Here is a 22,686-nt window from a genome sequence, read left to right as displayed (position 1 = left end):
TTTAAAATTTAATACAAAGTTTATTATAAGTTGTACTTATATATTGTAGAAAAAAAAATCAGAAATTGTTGGCCACAATTTTTTTTATTTTAAAATAGAATATTTACAATCTGTAACATGAATACAATAAGCAAATGGGATTTTTTTTTTACAAAATATTTACAGATATATTATGAGGAGGGAGGCTGTCCAGTGACAGAACCATAATGCGTCATTGGTATAGGTTAGGTAAATCCCTGCGCCAAATAAGCCTTTTTTACCGATGGGGGGGGGGGGTGTTTATTAGCATTTAAAGTTCAAATGTTCACGAATTATGTCAAAATCGCGAAAATTTTGATGGAATTATGAAGTTTAAAATTCATAAAATTGTTGTTATTTATACCTAAGGTTAAAAATCTCAGGATAAGGTTCTCTATAACATTTTCTTCAAATAACTGTAAAAAAAAACTTTCGAGTCAATATAGAAAACATTTTGTGAGCGTATAAAATATATTATAATTTTAATATAGGTAATACTGGCTGATACCCGTGTACTTTGTTGCCCGTTAAAAATACCAACTAAATATGACTCAAAATTTGTGTTTAATATCTAGTGTAGCTAGTGATGTACAAAATTTCCCGTGAATTTACCCTAACTTAATCTCCATTAAAGAGGTTTAACAAAGTCATTGAAAATACAGTACGAAAATAAATAAAATTACTACATTCAATTATAACAATTTCTTGCATTCTTAGCTCGTCGTTTATAATATAATATATATGTATGTAATATGTATATATGTATATATGTAATATATATGTATTGAAGTACATATTATGTACTTAAATACATTGGGATATCAATAGTATATGATCTAAGGACGTGATCGTCCAAATGTCGAATATATACCTACCCGCGCGCATAATTACATAATATATTATATCTATATGTATTAAACGGGTAAAGCAAAATAAAATGTAAAATAAAAATAAATAGGTAGGTAAGACATTGTGGAATACACACAATCAGTGGCGTACCTACGGGGGGGGGGGGGGGGGCCCAGTGAAATACGAATAATGATTTTTTTATGGAATTTAGGCTAGGATCATGTTACGCGTTTTGTAGGTCGGTCTCTTCCCGGTGGTTTTAAAAAGTTCCGTATATCAGTCTAGTCTGGCCGCGATAACGCATTAATAATTATTTTTGTCGAAAAATAATTGCTATCATTCCATGTTACATTTTATTACATGATTGTTTATGAGCGAAGCACTAAGTTCATACACAGATATACGTGCGCGTGTAATGTGTATAATAGGTAATATTTTGTTATCGTAATATCGTTGCTATCTACTTTGAATCATGAGATTTGACATAATGATAAATATTATATACCAACTAAACTAATCTACAAATAACCGATCGACGATTAGGTACTAGTCGATTACACTAATGCCACTAATCAACGTGATCAACGAGTATTCACTCGCTCAATTTCATTTTATTTTGAACTCTCGTTCTGTGTTCAATATTTTTGTATTTAATATTTATATAATTATTTAATATTTTGAACGTAATACATTTATTTATTATTTTAAACGTGATACATTTTTTAATTTATTTTTTTATTCAATATGAGTGATAAGAAAAGAAAATTAAATAACACTACTCTAACGATGTTTTTCAAAAAAAAAAAGGAAACGAGTGAAGACGAAGACGAATCTAATACTTCAAATTCTGTAACACCCGTTGAGAAACTTAACTGCAGCGAACAAGAAAGTATCGAAGAACTTAGATTATGGTGGAATTATGTAAGCCAAATGAATGACAATCTTAAAAATGCCCATTCAGCTTTACTTGTATGTGATGAAAAAATATTTCCAATTATACGAAAACTTTTAGTTATTCTTGTTACTCTACCAGTAACGACGGCCACACCCGAAAAGACTTTTTCGACTCTTCGTCGTCTCAAAACCTATCTACGAAATACAACCGGGGAATCTCGCTTAAATGGATTAGCATTGCTAAATATTCATCGGGATATTGAAATCTCAACTGACGCTGTACTAGATGAATTATCAAAATCATCGAGACGAATTAATATTAAGTTATAAATTAATAGGTTAGTGTTTTTAGATCATAAAATATACATTTAAAAAAAATTTAATTGTGCATGTCTTTAAATATAAAAAGAATACAATTGTATAAACATTTTTTTTTATATGTACATAAAATATGGTAACCCCCCTCCCCCCCCATTAAAGAATTCTGCGTACGCCACTGCACACAATCGTTAATGTATAGAAATATAAAAATTTAGGTATATAGAAACAGCTGAAATACCTACCCGTGTGTATTTTTGGTTTTTTAATATTACATATTATTTTACAATAATATTATAGGAGTATTGGTGTTCGCGTGTACGCGCAACGCGTGAGTTTATTTTTATCGATAAACTTCTCGAAACAATTCTTATCAACACGACGGACAATAAGGATATGTCGCAGGTAGTTAGAAACCCGAGGGCCATCATGCATCCGTGCGGGCAAATGTAAACTGGGCCCGCGATTACCTTTTTTGTTGTAACCTCGGGCGGAAATTTCAAGTAATAAAATAGAAAGATTATAAACTCGGTCCGGAAATTTCAGGTAATAAAAAAGGTCGGTTGTAATCTCGGCCCGATAATATTTGCCGACAAAATATAATAACTAATAAACATGACGTATAATTTAATCTGAAAATAATAAATAACGTACCTATATCTTATCGTGAACAATTTTTTGTTAACTTATTTAAACATTGAGACAAATAATTTCATTTTTTTTTGGACTTTTGAAATGATGTTTCAGTAGTGTTCTTACAACAGTTACGATGGCATGCATAGTTGAATCACTTGAATCCCAACGAGGAAAACCACTTTTAGTTTTAGAACATTTTAAACATTTTAAATAACACCTACGTTAGCTTCAGGTGAAATAAAATGGTGATGTATAAACCGCAAATGTACAGCTTTTTACAACTTTAATGGCATTGAAACCTGATGATAATCGAGTTACCAAATTTGCTAATTATTAAGTCGATACATACATAGGAGAAGATGCTATCGCTATGTTTCCACCTGATTTGTTGGCCTGTGCATCAGTTGATACGTATTTAAGGGGATCAGTGGTGGTGTATATTTAAAGCCGCGTACACACTTGTAACATTAGCGCGTAATATCCTTTGATGCAACTCAATTTACTGACAACTAGTGAAACGGTGTTACGGTGTTACAGCGTAACAGAAAATGTTACAAGTGTGTACGCGGCTTAAGGAGTTAGGTAAAGGCAATATTTAAATTAAAGTTCGTGCACGAGTTATTTGTGACTGTGTGCGTAGTAAATGATTATTAGTATGTGTACGATTGCGGACTTTTTACCTTTTTACCTGAAAAAAACATAACACGATTGCGGACTTTTTACCTTTTAATATTTGAGAAAAAACAATACGATTGCGCACCTTATAAATATTTTACCTTTGAGCAAACACAAATATTTAAATAATTTGAAATAATTGGTTATAGTTTAAGAAACTCACCTATAGTATAGTATACGTATACACAATTGCTACGGCCAGTGGATACTATTATTATATGGCGTCTAATAATATTTTATTACTCTAATAACCGATAATAACTGATAAATGTTAGTGGCTGTGCTTTTCCAAAGTACGAGTATTCACATCCGATGGATAATTACGCGTAATTACTGTGATATATTATAAGAGTTTTTTTTACTATAGGTATACGTATTAACTATTAAGTTATTATTAATGTTGGTAAATTTATTTAAATATTTGTGTTTGCTCAAAGAAAAAATATTTAAGGTGCGCAATCGTGTTGTTTTTTTCTCAAATATAAAAAGGTAAAAAGTCCGCAATCGTGTTATGTTTTTTTCAGGTAAAAAGGGTAAAAAGTCCGCAACCGTGTTGCACCGGTGTACGGGTCTCTGCCCTACACCAGGTACTACCCACTCTACATCTTATCTGCTAATTGACAAATAACTATAACAACGCTGTATAGTAGTACACGGTAACAATAATTACGTAAATACCCGCATACGCTGTCTTCTACGTCATTCTATATTATTCTCGTTCAACGTCCATACTACACACTTCTTCTTAGCTTTACTGCAAAACCTTCACAATTTAATTTTTAATAATTTAAAAATGTAAAATATGAACAACTCATAAAGAACCTAGAATTAAATTTTCAAGTTTTTTTGGTCATCTAAAATTTTTTTACCGACACTTCAAAAGAAAAATTCTCATAAAAATAGAAAATTTCAGTGGTCTATAAATAACTCAAAAAAATTCAAAATTTTTTGAAAATGAAACAGTATATAGATAACGATTATATAAACATTTGGTGAAAATTTCAAGTATTTACAGTGATTAGTTTTTGAATTACAACCATACAAAAAAATCGGTTTGGTCGAACACTGGTTTTGCATAAAAATTTTCTGTTTTTCTGTCACTTTTTTTTCATTTTTCTCGATTTTTTTAAAAACTATTAGTAAATGTTTACTTTTGACCTCTATAATGCACCAAGGATATTCACTTTTACATCGGAAACCACCCCCAAAGTTTGAAATCAAAGCTGTACCTACACAGACACAAAAAAAAAAAAACATCATTGTAAAATCAATACATTCATCACTTCGTTCAGAATCTAAAATATAATTAAATAAAAAAGTGCGTAATAATCTTACTATTTTACACTAGCGAAAAAGTACATATACTGATATACCAGGTCCAACTGTAGTGACGACGTGAGGCGAAGCTCAAATGAACAATATTTCATCATTGATTATAAATACTATAGATTGCTCACTGGCCGGTTTTTCGGTGGCGTACATTAAAACTCTCGATAGATGGCGATAAGAACAAACAATATTAATAAATTCGTATTTTATTCCAAATGCCGTAACCGCGATTGTCGCGGTGCGGGTATAACTGGTTTTTATCGTCACTCGTCAGTCGTCATGACGTCGACGACTCCCGATCCCGAAGTCCGACTTCTAATAATAATCAAATAATCACTATTTTTATTTTGAATGATTTGGTCGTGTGCGCTGTGTCTACGGGCATCAATTTTTATTTTTGTTTTACGTTACCGATCGATGTTCACTGAAATGAGTGACCATTTATTTTGCTCTCCGCTGATCGTCATTTCAATAATTATTTATATTATTAATTAATAATCAAACCTTCAACTATTGTCTATTAACATATTGGGAAAAGAAACTAATTTATAGCGTTCTAATTTACTATTAATTATAAGAGCTGTTAGAAAATTAAGAAACAGTAAACTAAAAAATATTGGAAAGATGGGACTTATCTATTCTTAGTTTATTTAGGTAGGTATTTTACTCAAATAAACAGTAACTAATATTCCAGTAATTATTTTATATACCTATAATACCTAGGTACAATTAGTAAATCATAAACCATTAAGAGTTTGAGTTAATGATATTGTTGCAATTTTTATTATTAAATTCGATGGAGCTTTAAGTCCTTACTCCTTATGTTTGCTCAACAAAATCAAAAGTTTTATTTTAATGGCTTTCGATTGATGAAAACATTTTTTGAAATATATTCACGTTTACAGAAATAATTATACAAACAATAATAAAAATTTACAACTACAAGGTTCAATTAATATACTGTATTTATAAACATTTATTTTTATTTATAACGGATTAATTTTTAAGATTTCTTGTAAAATAACTAAAACTATCAAATGAATACGTACTTTATGCAGCACCAATCAATTACTTATTTTTAAAAATTTTTAATTTGTCTGCATTTTGTAATTCTCTTTTTTTATTTGAATTGTCATTAATCCATTTGCATTGTTTATATATTTTTGTTCTAAATAGAAGTTCAATAAGGTAATTAAAATGAGTTTGACATGAATGGTTCAGACAGTTTAACTTGTTTTTAATTTTACGTGATGCTGTAGATATTAATTTCTTTAGAATTTCTTTTTCCGTTTTAATTTGAGGGAACATTTCCGTAAATACATCTAAACATATTTTTGTAACTTGAATTAACAGTTTTGACGGTAATTTTAATCCTTTTGAATGGCCAATGTAGTCGTATTCCTTGTTTAATATAAGTAGTTGGTGATCGTCTTCTAAATCGTCGGGTGTAACTAATTTCAAACGGCAGTCTTCACATTTATAATTATCTAAGCATTTTTTTGCTAAATAACCCGCGAAATAAGTAATGGAACACGTTTCAAGTGTTGGATGTGTCGGAGATGAAGTGCTACATGTAGAAGTGGTTTCTAAATCATCTGAGTCAATTGATACGTCAATGTCTTCATTTAATACTTCGTCTGTTCTAGACTCAGTTTCTATTTCTATTTTAATATCTTTTAAAACTTCAACTGTCATAAATTCTGAATCATCAGGTTCACAGTTGTTACATGACGTAGCACATTTCATCAGACTAAAAGAACAAATATGTCCGAAACAGCAGCGAAAAGTGCGTGCAGTTGGGTTTCTGTTGTACCTGTTGATGTAATAAAAAATAAATATAAATATTTAACAAAAAAATTATTATTAACATATAGCCGTATAGGGAATTAATTATTAACTATTTACGTACCCATTTTTTTGGCGGATTATCGAGAATAAGTTCTCCAATGCGTCCTGCGTTAATCTGTTGGTCAGTAAAAAGAAATCATTGTCCTCTCGGAATTTTGACAAGTTTTTCTCGGATTCATAAAGTTGAATAATAGCCGTAATTGTCCACACGATACCAGAAAAACATGGCGGAGTACTTAACTTTTTTGTCTTATTACATATTTTTACGGTCTTTTGAAATACTGAACGAGCCGTAGACAAATGTTCAAATATATGGGCATTTTTTTCAGTCATTGGTCGTCTGTTTTTATTAGGGTCATAGAGATTCTTACTATTACACGAGTCAAACATTTGATCTACCATCTCAATGAAATCAGCTGTATCAAGGGCAGTGTTTGATTTCAATTCTCCTGTAGAAACGCATGTTTTGATTGCTGCCGATACTGACCTACTTAATAACTGAATAGCGAGTTTACATGTCATTTTTTGAAATGGGTTAGGAGCTAAATGTGCAGGAGTAATTTTACACATAGCACGTGCAGAATTTTTAGTATCAATTGCATATGCTTTACGAACATCAGAAAGTGATATAACTTTTTCACCAACTTGAAAATCACCATTTAATAAATTATTCCGTATACTTTTGATCAGATGTGGCATATCGAATAATAAATAGATTTTATTTTCATTTTCTATAATATATGGTTTTTCTTGTGTACCACCAAGTAACATGTATGTTCGTCGATTTTGAGTTCCTTGGTCACACACTATACATGCTGGTATTAACCCGACTTCAATTATGTGTTTTACAGCTTGTTTGATAATGATTACCAGATCATTGCCTTTAACGCCACTGCCAGTAAAGAAAAAACTTAAAGGGAACTTCCAGTTTTTGTATAAACCACGTACCATGATTACTAACGCATGAGTCCCAATTTTATCATTTCGTCCCAATGGTCCTAAATCTTCAAAGCCTTCAATATAATCAAGGAACTTATTATATTCTACGGCCTTCATAATAGAAACTTCGTCTAACATAATCACACATTTCTTATCACACATAGTCATTTCAGATGTTTTTAAAAGTATTTGTTCTAAGTATGAGGAAGAAAACCCAGGTTGAAAATTTATTGAGTTTAACCATGAGCGCACAGTGCTTTCACCGGGTAAATTAATTCCATTTCTCCGCATGTATTTGTAGGTCGACGGTGACTTGTAATATAAGGATAATGCTAATTTTTTTTCTGATTTTAACCATGGCTTACGTTTTTTGTGCAAAAGTTGCATTGATATTAAGGCTTTCGAATAGACTGACGGAAACTTTGTTTCTTTAAAAAAATTAATAATATTTGTTGGTTTATTATTTATATTTAAACATTTTTTTTTCAAAGATCGAATAACTGCGCGTTTTTGTTTTAATTCCTTTCTCAAAGTTTGTATTTTTTTTTCCAGTTTACAATTTTTATCAATTAATGTATTGGGACATTGTGTATCAATATTAGATTTTAGAGATTTTTCTTCAGTGCTTGGTAGATTTATAAGTTCGGAGACCCATGATTTGGTTGTTGGAGTGACTTCGGATATTGATGGGCTAGTGTCGAACAAAACTTTAGGAGATAATGACAGTTCATTTACACGTTTATAAGTATTGGTTGGCGTTAAAACTTTATATGTAGATGGCGAAGGAGTGCAAATATTTTGAACATTGAATACTATAAGATAAATAAAAATAAATTGATTATTAACATATTTTAATAATTTTATTTGTGGACAGTTGAAAATTTTTATTTTTTTTATTTAATCAAAATTCGTTATACACAATTTGTTTATAAAGTTTTAAGATCGTGTTTTTACGTAAATTCGTCAAAATTGTGAAAATTTACAAAACTATTTTATAATGACCTATATTGGCGATATTATTATATACCTATTTATAATACAAATTCAATAAATTACTATCAAGCACTAACATATAAATGAAATAATATAAAATATCCCTAGCTAACATGATACATTGTCCCCAATCAGAATCGTATACAATATGTTTTGAGGTACATACCTTCAATTGCATTTCTATTTTTCCTCAACTTTGTTGGAGTTGTGATCAACATTTCATTCACATGATCATTTTTAACATCAGGTTTTAATACTAGAAAATGTATAAATCGTTATACAAGACTCTTCATATATAGTTCTTATAATAAAAAATAAAATAAAAATACATATTATAGGAAAAACTTGTTTTAATTATGAACGGAGTGATGAATGTATTGTTTTTACAATGTTGTGTGTTTTTTTGTGTGTCTGAAGACAAGAATTGTACCAGTAATAGTACTTCGATGTATTAATAATTAATATATATATATATAATATATATACTGTAAAAAAAACTCCAGAGTCAATATAAAAAACATTTTGTGAAAGTATAAAAATATATTATAATTTAAATATCGGTAATACAGGGTCTAACAGATGGCTATATGACAGAAGCACCAAAGGCACAAAAATGGCCTATCATTTGCGCCAAAATGTGTAGGACATAAGCGCCAATATAATATTTTATACCTAACATGTGAAATAAGCGCCAAAGGTTCAAAAATTACAAATAATTTGCGCCAAAATTAAAATTTATATAAGTAGATATTTAAAAATTATATTATACTCGTATAATATATTATATTTAAAAAAAAGCGGGTAAGTCGTGGATGTCGCTCTGCTGTACAGTAGGTTACTGTAATGGATGGGATTAAATTTGAATGCAATGATAAGTATCATTGTATACGAAAAACGATTCTGAACGAAGATGATTTGTTTGACTCGTTTGAGGATAAATCGTTATCGTTATGCGATTTCATAAAAATTTAAAACTCAAATGCTCAAAACATTTTTCCTATAATGACGCATCAAATTTTCTCTATAGTTATTTTAAGCAAAACTTATGGAAAACTTAATGTTTAATTTTTTAACCTTAGATATAAATACAAACAATTTTATGAATTATTTTGAACTACAAAATAATTTGCAAATATTCATGGTTTTGACGAATTCTTGTCAATGTTTGAACTTCAAATGCTAATATCGATAAAAATGTATTTGTTAGGCAGAAAAGCTTGAAAATTTAATAAAAGGCTCTTAACATATTGTTACAATAGCAGTTGAAAAATAAAAGAAATTCATAGTCACAATTTTTTTTTTATAAGCATTCAAAGTTTGAATTTTGACAAAATACGTAAAAATCACGAAAATTCACAAATTATTTTAAGCTAGAAATTCATAAAAAATTTTCTTTTTAAAACTAGGATTTGAAAATTTTTAATAATCTATAATATATCCTAGACAGATAAACCGTCTTCGCTCAGAATCGTTTTTTGTATACAATGATATAATATCATTGGATTCAAATTTAATTCTATCCATTACAGTAACCCACTTGTAACCTAGTGTACAGCAGAGCGGCATACACGACTTACCCGCCTTTTTTTGAAAATTAAACTGTACATAGATAACACTAACATAAACATTTGGTAAAAATTTCAAGCGTTTACAGTGATTAGTTTTTGAATTACAACCATATAAAAAAATCGATTTGGTCTAAAACTGGTTTTGCGTAAAAACTCCCGTTTTTCCGTCTTTTTTTTTTGTTTTTCTCGATTTTTTTGAAAACTGTTGGAAAATGTTTACTTTTCACCTCTATAATGCACCAAGGATATTCACTTTAACATCAGAAACCACCCCCAAAGTTTGAAATCGAAGCATTTTTTCGACTAGTTATGCTGTACACAGACACACATCATTGTAAAATCAATACATTCATCACTTCGTTCAGAATCTAAAATCAATAATAAATTATGATATACATACAAATAAATATAAATTTAATAAATTGGTTGATTTTTTAATCCTATTTTTTTCACATATTCTAAACGATTTATTTCGCAATCCTGGTATTTCTTCGTGAGATACCCTTAATTTATTGTTAGGAGGAGAGTTCATATAAATGTTTCGCTTTATAATTTTAATAATACATCAATTACTATGGACGGAACAATGAGCAAAATAAAATTGATCTTTTAAATGTCGATGATATGATTCAGCTGCATTTGTAGTTCGTATAACCTCATTATCCGGAATTTCAGCCCAAATTTACACAGGTACCTAGGATTTTGGCGCTTTCGTACGATACGATTTTGGCGCTTTTGTACGATAAGACTTTATTTTGTCTTATCTAATTTTGGCGCTTATGTCTTCCATCGTAACAGATAGAACTGACTTTTAGAATAACTTTTGTTCTAATTAATATTTTTTTATTTTTTTTGTTCATCATTAAGAGATCCTTGCGCTTACAATATGAAAATAAAAATATTATTTTTTTAATAGTAAAAATAAAAGAATTTAAATTTGATTAAATTTTTATTGAAAAAATTCAAAATAGCCAATTTGTAAATTTAATTTAAAAAAAAAATTTGATGGTAAAAATATTTATCTAAATCTTGTTAATTTTTTAGAATTTTTTAAAATATCAATATTTTTTTGCATAAATTAATTTGGAGTGTTATAACTTCTTTCAAATATTATTTTCAATATAATTTCTGAAATGAGTATATTTTTTAAATTTATTAATGATATAATTTTCACAATTTTGGTTTTACGTTAAATTAGCATAATTTTTTTTTTTTTAGTCAGTTCTATCTTATACACCCTGTATAATATATCCTAGACGCTAGACGGATAGACTAACAAATCATCTCCGTTCAGAATCGTTTTTCGTATACAATGATACCTGTCATTGCATTCAAATTTAACACATCCATTAAAGTGACCTACTCATACAGCAGAGCGATACCCACTTGCCCACTTTTTTAATTACATAATTAATTTAATATTTCAGATAACTACTTTTATTTTTGTATTTATAATATTTATAATTCATATACCTTCAACGAAGTCTGTACTGGAAACACTCCAGTTCCAAGTTTTGGGTGAATTTAATATATTAACCGACGATGTAGATCTAGTTACATATGCAACTATAACAATAATATATTTAATTTAATGTAGGAAACACGTGCGCTGTGTATAGTAGATATTATATCATAAAATATAATTATATAAATTATAAAGGCATACACATAAACTTTGTTAAACTGTCAAATGTTACCTACCTTCAGAATAATTTTTTGGAACCGCGTTGGAATTAAGTCGTGATTTAGGATCAACTGGATTAGAATACTGGTCTCTATTAAAATGTTCAGAGCATAAAAATCGATTTCTCATTTTTTTCGGGCTTATAGAATCCAACTCGACATTCCCTAAAGTTTGAAGTATGTTACTAGATTAGGTTAAATTTGAATTAAATAGGATTATAGGAACATTATTTAATAAAAAATAGCCCATTAGGTACTTGCCGGAATGGATTATCCACTTTTTTAATAAATTAGAATCCAACGGAAAGGTGTGAAATCGAGTTTTGGTATTTTTTTGCATATTATTGCAATTAAAATACGAACACTTTCTCCTCGACATTTTGGCGTTATAAAAGAAACGTTACAGAACGTGTTAAAACAATCACGATACAACCGTGAACCGACTGTCAAAGCGTCAATTGGAAATGAAAAACTACACATCATATTATCCATTATTGCATTTGTGTGTGTGTGTGTGTGTGTGTGTGTGTGTGTGTGTGTGTGTGTGTGTGTGTGTGTGTGTGTGTGTGTGTGTGTGTGTGACATCGAGCCATTGACTAAATTATACACGAAACCAAAATAGATTTTGAACGTTTATTAGTTATTGGGTACTTAATATTATATTTAGCATTTCGCACTCAGTTAGACGCTAGCGATTGCAGCGTTACCGTGCACAACTAACCACGCGTCCGCAGCGCAGCCTAACGATACCGTGCAAAAAGCACGCCACCGAAAAACCGGCCAGTGAGCAATCTATAGTATTTATAATCAATGATTTCATATTTTCATGTTATATTATTATATTATATTTCATTCATACCAAATTATCAATATACGCAAGATATTAAATATCTTATTATAAATTGTATCGTTGTAATACCTAGAATAGTTATGATTATGATTTATAATCTATCTATCGCAGACCGCGGTATGCGATATAGGTGAAGGAACGGTAGTGGCGGAGGAACTCTTCCGCACGCGGCACGCGCTTACAAGTCACTGCCGTACTGTCACGCGCGTACAAGTCACTGCCGTACTGTCACGCGCATGAACGATCCAGAACGTGTGGTTTTTTTTTTACTAAAACCATGTATTTTTATTCCCTCATATTGATCGATGTAGTAATATGATAATACTTTTTATAACTGATTTGAATTCGTTATAATGTCTACTTGAGATCGGTCAGTGCACATTTTATGATTTCTGATTTATATTCCGAATAATCAACGTTTGAAAATGCCGAAATTTCAAAATATTCAAACCAAATTTTTAGTTGTTAGGGGGGTGAAATTGGGGAAAATAAACTGACCGATCTCAAAAAGACATAATAACAAATTCAAATCAGTTTAAAACAGTATTATCGCATTACTACATCGATCAGTATGATGGAATAAAAATTGGATGTTTTGGCTAAAATAACTGTCCGCCACCGATCCCCTTAACAACGAATGCATGTGAATCTTTTCATTCGCATTTTTATTCAAGTTTCAATTCCTCTCACCCCAATATATATTTCGTCATTGCGAAATTAAAAGAAATACAAACAGAACGTACATTAAAATCAACAGCCTAGATGCACCATTCCAATTTCAGAATACGAAAACTAAAAAAAAAAGTAACTCTTAGAAAGAACACTTACGAAATATACAAATAAGGAAATATCAGTGAGTGAATACGTTAAACACATGGCTTTTTACTTAAAAAAATTGATTTTGATGGGAGAGTGGTCACCTTCATTTAAAATGTTTGTCAGAATGTATATTTAAAAAAAAATAAATAATAATTGCAATTACATACACATAAAATCCGTACATTTGTAATAAAGTGTCCTACTCGGCCTACTCGGCAAACGAGTGTAGACAGACTGCTAAGACAAAACTACAGACATAATAAAAATGTATAAAAAAAATAATCCTCATCGCACGACGACAACATATACAAAATAATATTATAATAAAAAGTAAATCGAACAATCAAAAAATAGACTGTTCAAAAAATAGACTGTTAATACTGTCGCTGTGGTCTGCACAACGCACGGCGAGGTTGAACTCTGGCTTTTGGGTCCGGAGAAAAAAACGTCAAAAAATTTCTAAGTCCATATCACTGCCACAATATTATCACAACAGCAATACTACGCAGTGTTGCCATAACAATAATTTTATATAACACAATAATAATTTTATACTACGTGATTACATAAAATTATGTACTCGTATATCGACTTTTCACATGGCTTTTGGGTCCGGGAAGCGTATTTACATATCCCACTTGATTTGAGCACCATAGTGCTAAATTCAGGTACGATTTGGAAACCAATAAATTAAATACATTCCCTACTGGTATTCAGCACTCTTATTTTATTGTCAATAATCTTTTAACTACATTATAAACTTAATAAGTATTTTACTGAAAATTTTCAATGAGTTACTTTAGAACAATGATAACTGATTTAAGAAAAAAAAATTGTTCACAAATTGTTACTTTTATTAGGTACCTAGGTATATTTTAACAGTATTTGATTGTCAAACATTATTTTTTCTTCTTCTTTATTTGTGTTTATGTATAGGTAACTAATAACAGTAATAACTATTGTATAATATTTTAGTAATCTAATTACTTAATGCTATTTTAATTATTCATAAGTATTTAGTACAGCAATGGTTTGAAATAAATAAATTCAAACAAAATTAATTATTATTATTATAGTTGAATTATTAGGTTTTGTTATTGAAATTAATAGTTTATTTTAAAAAGACATTTATGGGTTAACTTAATAAGTTAAAAAGAATTAAATATATTTACTTTTATTTTTTCTAATATATATATATATATAACAATAGGTTATATCATCATTGTATAATAATAAAATAAATAGGTATATCATAGATATATGAGGTTGGGTAAGTTACATTATATGGTTATAAACAAAATACTGAAAAATTAAATATATTTAATGAGTTTTTGCGTTTGGAGTATTTTCATCAATATTTATTGCCAAGCATCTATATAGCAATAAATATTGATGAAAATACTCCAAACGCAAAAACTCATTAAATATATTTAATTTTTCAGTATTTTGTTTATAACCATATAATGTAACTTACCCAACCTCATATATCTATGATATACCTATTTATTTTATTATTATACAATGATGATATAACCTATTGTTATATATATATATATATTAGAAAAAATAAAAGTAAATATATTTAATTCTTTTTAACTTATTAAGTTAACCCATAAATGTCTTTTTAAAATAAACTATTAATTTCAATAACAAAACCTAATAATTCAACTATAATAATAATAATTAATTTTGTTTGAATTTATTTATTTCAAACCATTGCTGTACTAAATACTTATGAATAATTAAAATAGCATTAAGTAATTAGATTACTAAAATATTATACAATAGTTATTACTGTTATTAGTTACCTATACATAAACACAAATAAAGAAGAAGAAAAAATAATGTTTGACAATCAAATACTGTTAAAATATACCTAGGTACCTAATAAAAGTAACAATTTGTGAACAATTTTTTTTTCTTAAATCAGTTATCATTGTTCTAAAGTAACTCATTGAAAATTTTCAGTAAAATACTTATTAAGTTTATAATGTAGTTAAAAGATTATTGACAATAAAATAAGAGTGCTGAATACCAGTAGGGAATGTATTTAATTTATTGGTTTCCAAATCGTACCTGAATTTAGCACTATGGTGCTCAAATCAAGTGGGATATGTAAATACGCGTCCGGGAAAAAATGTCGAAATATCGAAAAACGTCTAAGAGGTTTTTTATTCGTATACCGTATTAGAAAAACATCCAGTAGTCGGTTTTTTGATTTATCGATTTTCCGACCGCTTTTCACGGACCCACTTGGCTTTTGGGTCCGGGAAAAAATGTCGAAATATCGAAAAACGTCTAAGAGGTTTTTTATTCGTATACCGTATTAGAAAAACATCCGGTTGTCGGTTTTTTGATTTATCGATTTTCCGACCGCTTTTCACGGACCCACTTGGCTTTTGGGTCCGGGAAAAAATGTCGAAATATCGAAAAACGTCTAAGAGGTTTTTTATTCGTATACCGTATTAGAAAAACATCCGGTTGTCGGTTTTTTGATTTATCGATTTTCCGACCGCTTTTCACGGACCCACTTGGCTCTTGGGTCCGGGAAAAAATGTCGAAATATCGAAAAACGTCTAAGAGATTTTTTATTCGTATACAGTATTAGAATAACATCCGGTAGTCGGTTTTTTGATTTATCAATTTTTGATTAATTACTATTATTATTAAAACGTAATAAAATATGGTATTCGTTAGTCGTTCCCTACATTAAATATTTTTATTTAAATTACATTCGCGTTACTTGTAATTATTTTCATGACTAATATATTACTTTCCTTCTTCATTCAAAAAGTAGGGCTTTACAAATAACGTTAATTATTAAAAACAAAAATTATAATTGCCCACCTAATGTATATTATTTATTTTATTAAATATATTAGACAACTGTAATTGTTGTTGTATTCAATAATTATATTTTATATTTTAATTTCTTATATCATAGCCCCCCTATAGTTACGCCTATGATCGTGGTGTAGGTATATATTTTTGCATGATTGGTAGCAACATATCGGTTGACGTCGTAATGAAATTATTAAAACGTCGTAATAAAATACACTAATGTATAAGTAACCAAGAACAGACTATCCACTAACAATTATAATTTATGATTAAAATCCTCGGAAATGCATACGAATATCCGCCTGATGTGCGTGATAGACCCAGTCAAAACAACGTGTTTAATTTTAGCCATCTTTGGTGTATATTCACTGAAATCCCGTCAATTCGTCATTCCGATTTGAGTTTTCTAATCGTAAAGTAGTGTTTTTAACTTTTGTTAATTGTTATACTATACTACTATGGATATTAACACGTTGCTTCAACCAAATTGTCTGTCAGTATTTTCATTAGGTGCCTTTTTGGGGCCTGATATAACTGAAGAGCAACGTATTTCATCTGGGAGGCAAGGTAAAATTATTTTTACATATTTTGGCATTATTCCGAATGAATTTGATGTGCCTGAATGTCGTTGTGGAAGACCAATGTATCGAGTTATTGATTCCAGTCGGAAACTCGGCTACAGGTTCAAATGTGGGGGTGGCCATAAAATGAATCCAACTAAAAATACGTTTTTAGAGTATGTACATACTGCTGGAGAGTTGGGCTGCAATAAAATCGTTCAAATGATTTATTTGTGGTTAATCAATTCGGACACAGCAACGATCCAACGAGAGGTAAATTAATTTGAATTTGTATAATGCCTACATAATTACTAAGTAGAAGCATTTTATAAGTTATAAGTTGTAAATTATCTAGCAAAAGATACCTAAGACATAATTATTCTAATTTTATATTTGAATATAGCAGTTATTAGCAGTTATAGTTTTAATTAATAGTTTTTAAAATTATTGCGTCGATTAAAAATTATTTACTCTGTCCTAAAACAATAGTATATTGCTATTAATAGTATAGCAAATCATAATAGCAACCCCAATATTTTTTGCGTTCATGTATTACGATCACTGCATATCAAATAACAAAAGAATCTCGTAGACATCAGAATAGGTATTATTAATAAAACACTATTATTCTAGAGTTAAAATGTAAATTATAATTTTAATTTTAATGCCTATAAAATTCAGAACTAAGCATCCTCATTTTAGATTCTGAGCGGAGCGATATATTGATGTGTGTTTTTATTTTTTTTTTATGTCTGTCATCACGTTTTGGGGCAGTAAAAATGCTTCGATTTTTAAAATAAAATAAATATACAGTCACAATTTTTTTTATAAGAATTCAAAGTTTGAATTTTGACAACATACGTAAAAATCACAAAAATTCGCAAATTATTTTAAGCTAGAAATGCATAAAAAATTTTCTTTTTAAATCTAAGATTTAAAAATTTAATACAAGATTACTTACAAGTTTTTCAATCTTTATCACAAATAAAAATTCCACCGGAAATTCAAATTAAATTTTTATGAGCATTTGAAATTTAAATTTTTACAACATTGGATTTTCGCTTTTAGCGATTTCTTTATTTTGGTGTAACTCTAAAACAAATGACCGCAGATACTTAAAATTTTCACTGAATGTCTATATAGTCATTTTATATATTTGATAAAATTTTCAAAATATTTAGATTTGTTTTGAGTTGTTTGCTGACATTTTAATTTTTCAACTTTTTTAGTTTTTTTTTCTATAAATATCGATAAAAATTTATTTGTTCGGTAGAAAAGCTTGAAAATTTAATACAAGGCTTCTAACACATTGTAACAATATAAGTTAAGAAATATTAAAAATTCGTCCGCACGAATTTTTTTTATAAGCATTTAAAGTTCAAATTTTGACTAAATACGTAAAAATTACGGCAATGTTCATATTATCTTAGATAGAGATTCATAAAAGTTTTTCTTTTTAATTCTAAGATTTGAAAATTTTTAATAATCTATAATATATTCTAGACAGATAAACCGTCTTCGCTCAGAATCGTTTTCCGCATACAATGATATAATATCATTGGATTCATTTTTAATTCCATCCATTACAGTAACCCACTTGTAACCTACTAAACAATAGAGCGATATCCACGACTTACCCGCTTTTTTTTTTTTATTGAAATTGCGTTTATGATATAACGCGCGATCTCAATAACTATATAATAATAATAATTATTATTGTATAATTTTATTATTATTATTATTATTATTAATTTGATGATACTATTGTGAATCAAGTAATTTATTTACTTATTTTCGCGGAATTTAAATAAAAAAATAAATATGTTTTTGAATAATAGGTGAATATATCTACAGACACAGCGGTTGCTTATACTGAATATTTTAGGGACGTAGCCACTAAAATAATGAACCACGACTACCTAATGATCGGCAATGAACATGATATCGTGGAAGTAGATGAGACGCATCTGTTCAGAGCTAAATACAACGTTGGGCGTGTTATGGCATGGAATGCTGTGTGGTTATTTGGTAATTGAAAATAACGATCATAAATCATAAATTAATAATTTGTGAGATAATAAATACAGAAATTTGTAATATAATTATTAAGGTGGTATAAGTCGTACTACCAAACAAGTATTTGGTGTTATAGTCCCGGACAGGTCAACTGACACGCTACTACCACTGATGCAAAAATACATTAACCAAGATGCATTTATATGTAGTGACATGTGGAGGGCTTATGGTCAATGTGGTAATATATTTAGGTAAATATTATAAAGTAATATATAAGTATTATATAGTATTATAAAAATGAAAATAAATTAATAAAATAAATTTATTAAAATAATAACCAAATAAAATTTAAAAAATATATGCAAGATTGAAACCTACCGTACATTTTTTTTTTAAATAATTGATATTTTTAATTCATTTTAGTGGTCATGGAGTGGTAAACCACTCAATAAACTTTGTTGAGCCTCCAAAAAATGAGCCACCAATTTGGGTAGGGACTGGCAGATTTAGCCAAGAATGCTTAGATAAGCAGTGGGAAGGAGTTCGGCCACCAAACCAAGAACCAATTCGCTACCACACGCAGCATATAGAAAGATCGTGGAGGGAATTAAAACGCATCTTAACAAGATGCAATTGCAAGCGGGTAGCGGATTCGTACATTGGCGAATGGATGTATCGAACCAATATACTAAATCGCCTTCCTACAACCAGCGACCGTTTCAAAAGGTTCATGAGCGACGTTGCAAGGGCATATCCGGGCATTGGATACGAACCAATGAAACGGGACATTGACGATTGTCACTGTCCAGAATGCTAGAGGTACCTTGATAAAACGGCTTTAATGTGATAAAACACATTTAAAACATCTCTTTTCAGGTTACGTCATATCCACTCATATCATACAGGGTGTCCGGCGAGAATTTACCCATTGCGATATCTCACGAAATAATAGAGATATCAAAATTCTGGTTTAAAATATGATTTACTGGGATAAGAAATACAATTATTTCATTTTTAAATTTATTTAATTGTTTGGGTAAAAAAGTTAAAAAATATATTATTTTATTTAATTATTTCCAAAAAAATTAAAGATAGCCATTTTGTAGTTTATTTTTCTGAAAATATTGACGTTTCAAAATTTTGTTTTCATTGATTTCCTGATTTTTAATATTTTTCTAGTTTTGAAGAAATAAAATATGATTAAAAATGTATAACTATTAGGAACACGGAAGATATTCGGCCGTCTGTATGGGAATGCGTGCGGTGCGGCGGATCACATGTTTGATAACATTACGGTGTTAATTATAATAATTCGCAATTTTTCTCGAAACTAAAAAAAATATTAAAAATCAGGAAAATTATGAAAATAAAATTTTGAAACATCAATATCTTCAAAAAAATAAACTCTATAAAATGGCTCTCTTCAATTTTTTTGGAAATAATTAAATAAAAAAATGTATTTTTTAACTTTTTTACCAAAACATTAAAATTAATTAAAGTATGAAATAATTGTAGTTCTTATCCCTGTGAGTCTTATTACAAAATCAGAATTTCGATATCACCATTATTTCGGGAGATATTGCAATGGGTAAATCCTCACGGGACACCCTGTATATGAGCATGTAAATTATGATAAACTTATAATATTAATATTTTATTTCCACAGATAACTTCCACCATCCGCCACTGCGTGATTAGCACACTCATTTAAAACGGCCCTTTTTAGGGCCACCACATTTTTAAGTTCAAATAATTATATCATATTAAATGAATATATAATTAATATATATATTTAAAAATATGATATAAGAAATTAAAATATACAATATAATTATTGAATACAACAACAATTACAGTTGTCTAATATATTTAATAAAATAAATAATATACATTAGGTGGGCAATTATAATTTTTGTTTTTAATAATTAACGTTATTTGTAAAGCCCTACTTTTTGAATGAAGAAGGAAAGTAATATATTAGTCATGAAAATAATTACAAGTAACGCGAATGTAATTTAAATAAAAATATTTAATGTAGGGAACGACTAACGATGAATACCATATTTTATTACGTTTTAATAATAATAGTAATTAATCAAAAATTGATAAATCAAAAAACCGACTACCGGATGTTATTCTAATACTGTATACGAATAAAAAACCTCTTAGACGTTTTTCGATATTTCGACATTTTTTCCCGGACCCAAAAGCCAAGTGGGTCCGTGAAAAGCGGTCGGAAAATCGATAAATCAAAAAACCGACAACCGGATGTTATTCTAATACTGTATACGAATAAAAAACCTCTTAGACGTTTTTCGATATTTCGACATTTTTCCCGGACCCAAAAGCCAAGTGGGTCCGTGAAAAGTGGTCGGAAAATCGATAAATCAAAAAACCGACTACCGGATGTTTTTCTAATACGGTATACGAATAAAAAACCTCTTAGACGTTTTTCGATATTTCGACATTTTTTCCCGGACCCAAAAGCCATGTGAAAAGTCGATATACGAGTACACAATTTTATGTAATCACGTAGTATAAAATTATTATTGTGTTATATAAAATTATTGTTATGGCAACACTGCGTAGTATTGCTGTTGTGATAATATTGTGGCAGTGATATGGACTTAGAATTTTTTTGACGTTTTTTTCTCCGGACCCAAAAGCCAGAGTTCAACCCACGGCGATAACACGGCGATAACACAGAATAATACTCAACATAATAATAATAATAATATTAAAAATCACTACAATTTATACATTATATTTTTACACTTTTTACAATTACAAATTTACATAAATACATTTTACAGTTATATATCGATTTTCATACTATGAGTAATAATACGAAAATGAAAATAATTTTTGCAGGATAATGAGAATCGCCTCCTCGTGGTGTTCTCTGGGTAATGCTAAATGGTTTTTAAAAATATTATAAGAAAATTATATAAAAACATTTTTATCCGGGCCGAGTTTACACCTAAATAATTTTTACCTGAAAAAAACACGGGCCTAGTTTACAATAGACCTTTTAAAAATTTTTTTTCCTCGGGCCAAGTTTACAATCACCCATCCGTGCAGTACAGAAAATACGTATTGGTACGTATAATGATTATAATTGTTAATTACTTTATTAAATCGCAGAATTTTTGAAAATCCTTCCTTATTGCTGGTGAAAATATGAGAAGAACCTCTATTCTAAATTTTTAGCAACAATGGCCTTTTTTGTACCTCATTTATTAAAATCTCGCAGTCAACATTTGCTGCCATAATAATTATTATAGTGCTCATAATAATAATACTAATTATAATTATTTTTGTATATTATAATTTATAATATTACACGTGGACGGGTGGGTTAGAAACGTCTGGATAGGATATAACGTACGTACTGCGTATACAAAAGTGCGCTCGTGTGACCACGCAGCTGACGTTCACATTTAAAAACAATACAAATTTAATTTTGGCGTTGATAATATGTTCGACGTCCGTTGTACGTGCGTCGAAGAGGTGATACGTCGATAAAATTTGACGTCCGTATTAACGTGCGTTATTTTTAACGAGAGTTACTCGTGTGCCTGCTCCCATAACCGATAATGTAGTCCTACGACGCGCGTCAAAAAGTACGAGCGTATCGACGTATTTTGTACGCTCATGTGGCCCCAGCCTAGAGGAATCAAATTCATTAACTTTTCTCGTAATTTACGATTCAATTAATAGAAATGTCAAACATTAGTGATGCATTCAAATTAAATATATACATAATATTAGATTGGTATACCTAATACCTGCATTTTAGACATATTTTTAAAAGATTTTTTTTCACTTCGCAATAGGTACTAAATAATTT

The 22,686-nt window shown here is 29.2% G+C and overlaps 1 protein-coding gene across 2 annotated transcripts; it reads left to right on the top strand.

Annotated features, from left to right (window-relative positions):
• Positions 1 to 16,375: 16,375 nt before the first annotated feature.
• LOC149060607 (uncharacterized) lies at positions 16,376 to 20,686 on the top strand. 2 transcript variants are annotated; one of them, XR_016189364.1, is made up of 5 exons: positions 16,376 to 17,093; positions 18,659 to 18,848; positions 18,931 to 19,087; positions 19,260 to 19,712; positions 20,503 to 20,686. XR_016189364.1 is itself a non-coding variant. In XM_089215771.1 (5 exons), the coding sequence occupies exons 1-4, from the start codon at positions 16,719 to 16,721 to the stop codon at positions 19,651 to 19,653; spliced, it is 1,116 nt and encodes a 371-aa protein (XP_089071897.1). In that variant the 5' UTR covers positions 16,380 to 16,718; the 3' UTR covers positions 19,654 to 19,655; positions 20,503 to 20,686. The 2 variants fall into 2 exon arrangements, 1 of the variants encoding a protein (XP_089071897.1); XM_089215771.1 differs by having other exon boundaries at positions 16,380 to 17,093; positions 19,260 to 19,655.
• Positions 20,687 to 22,686: the final 2,000 nt, after the last annotated feature.

The sequence above is a fragment of the Diuraphis noxia genome, unplaced genomic scaffold (assembly GCF_037042655.1).
Source record: "Diuraphis noxia isolate RWA-SAM2 unplaced genomic scaffold, SU_Dnox_SAM2 contig0001, whole genome shotgun sequence".
NCBI classification, from domain to species: Eukaryota; Metazoa; Arthropoda; class Insecta; order Hemiptera; family Aphididae; genus Diuraphis; species Diuraphis noxia.
The sequence above is the reverse complement of the archived record's forward strand: the minus strand, read 5'-3'. Positions and strand labels throughout refer to the sequence as shown.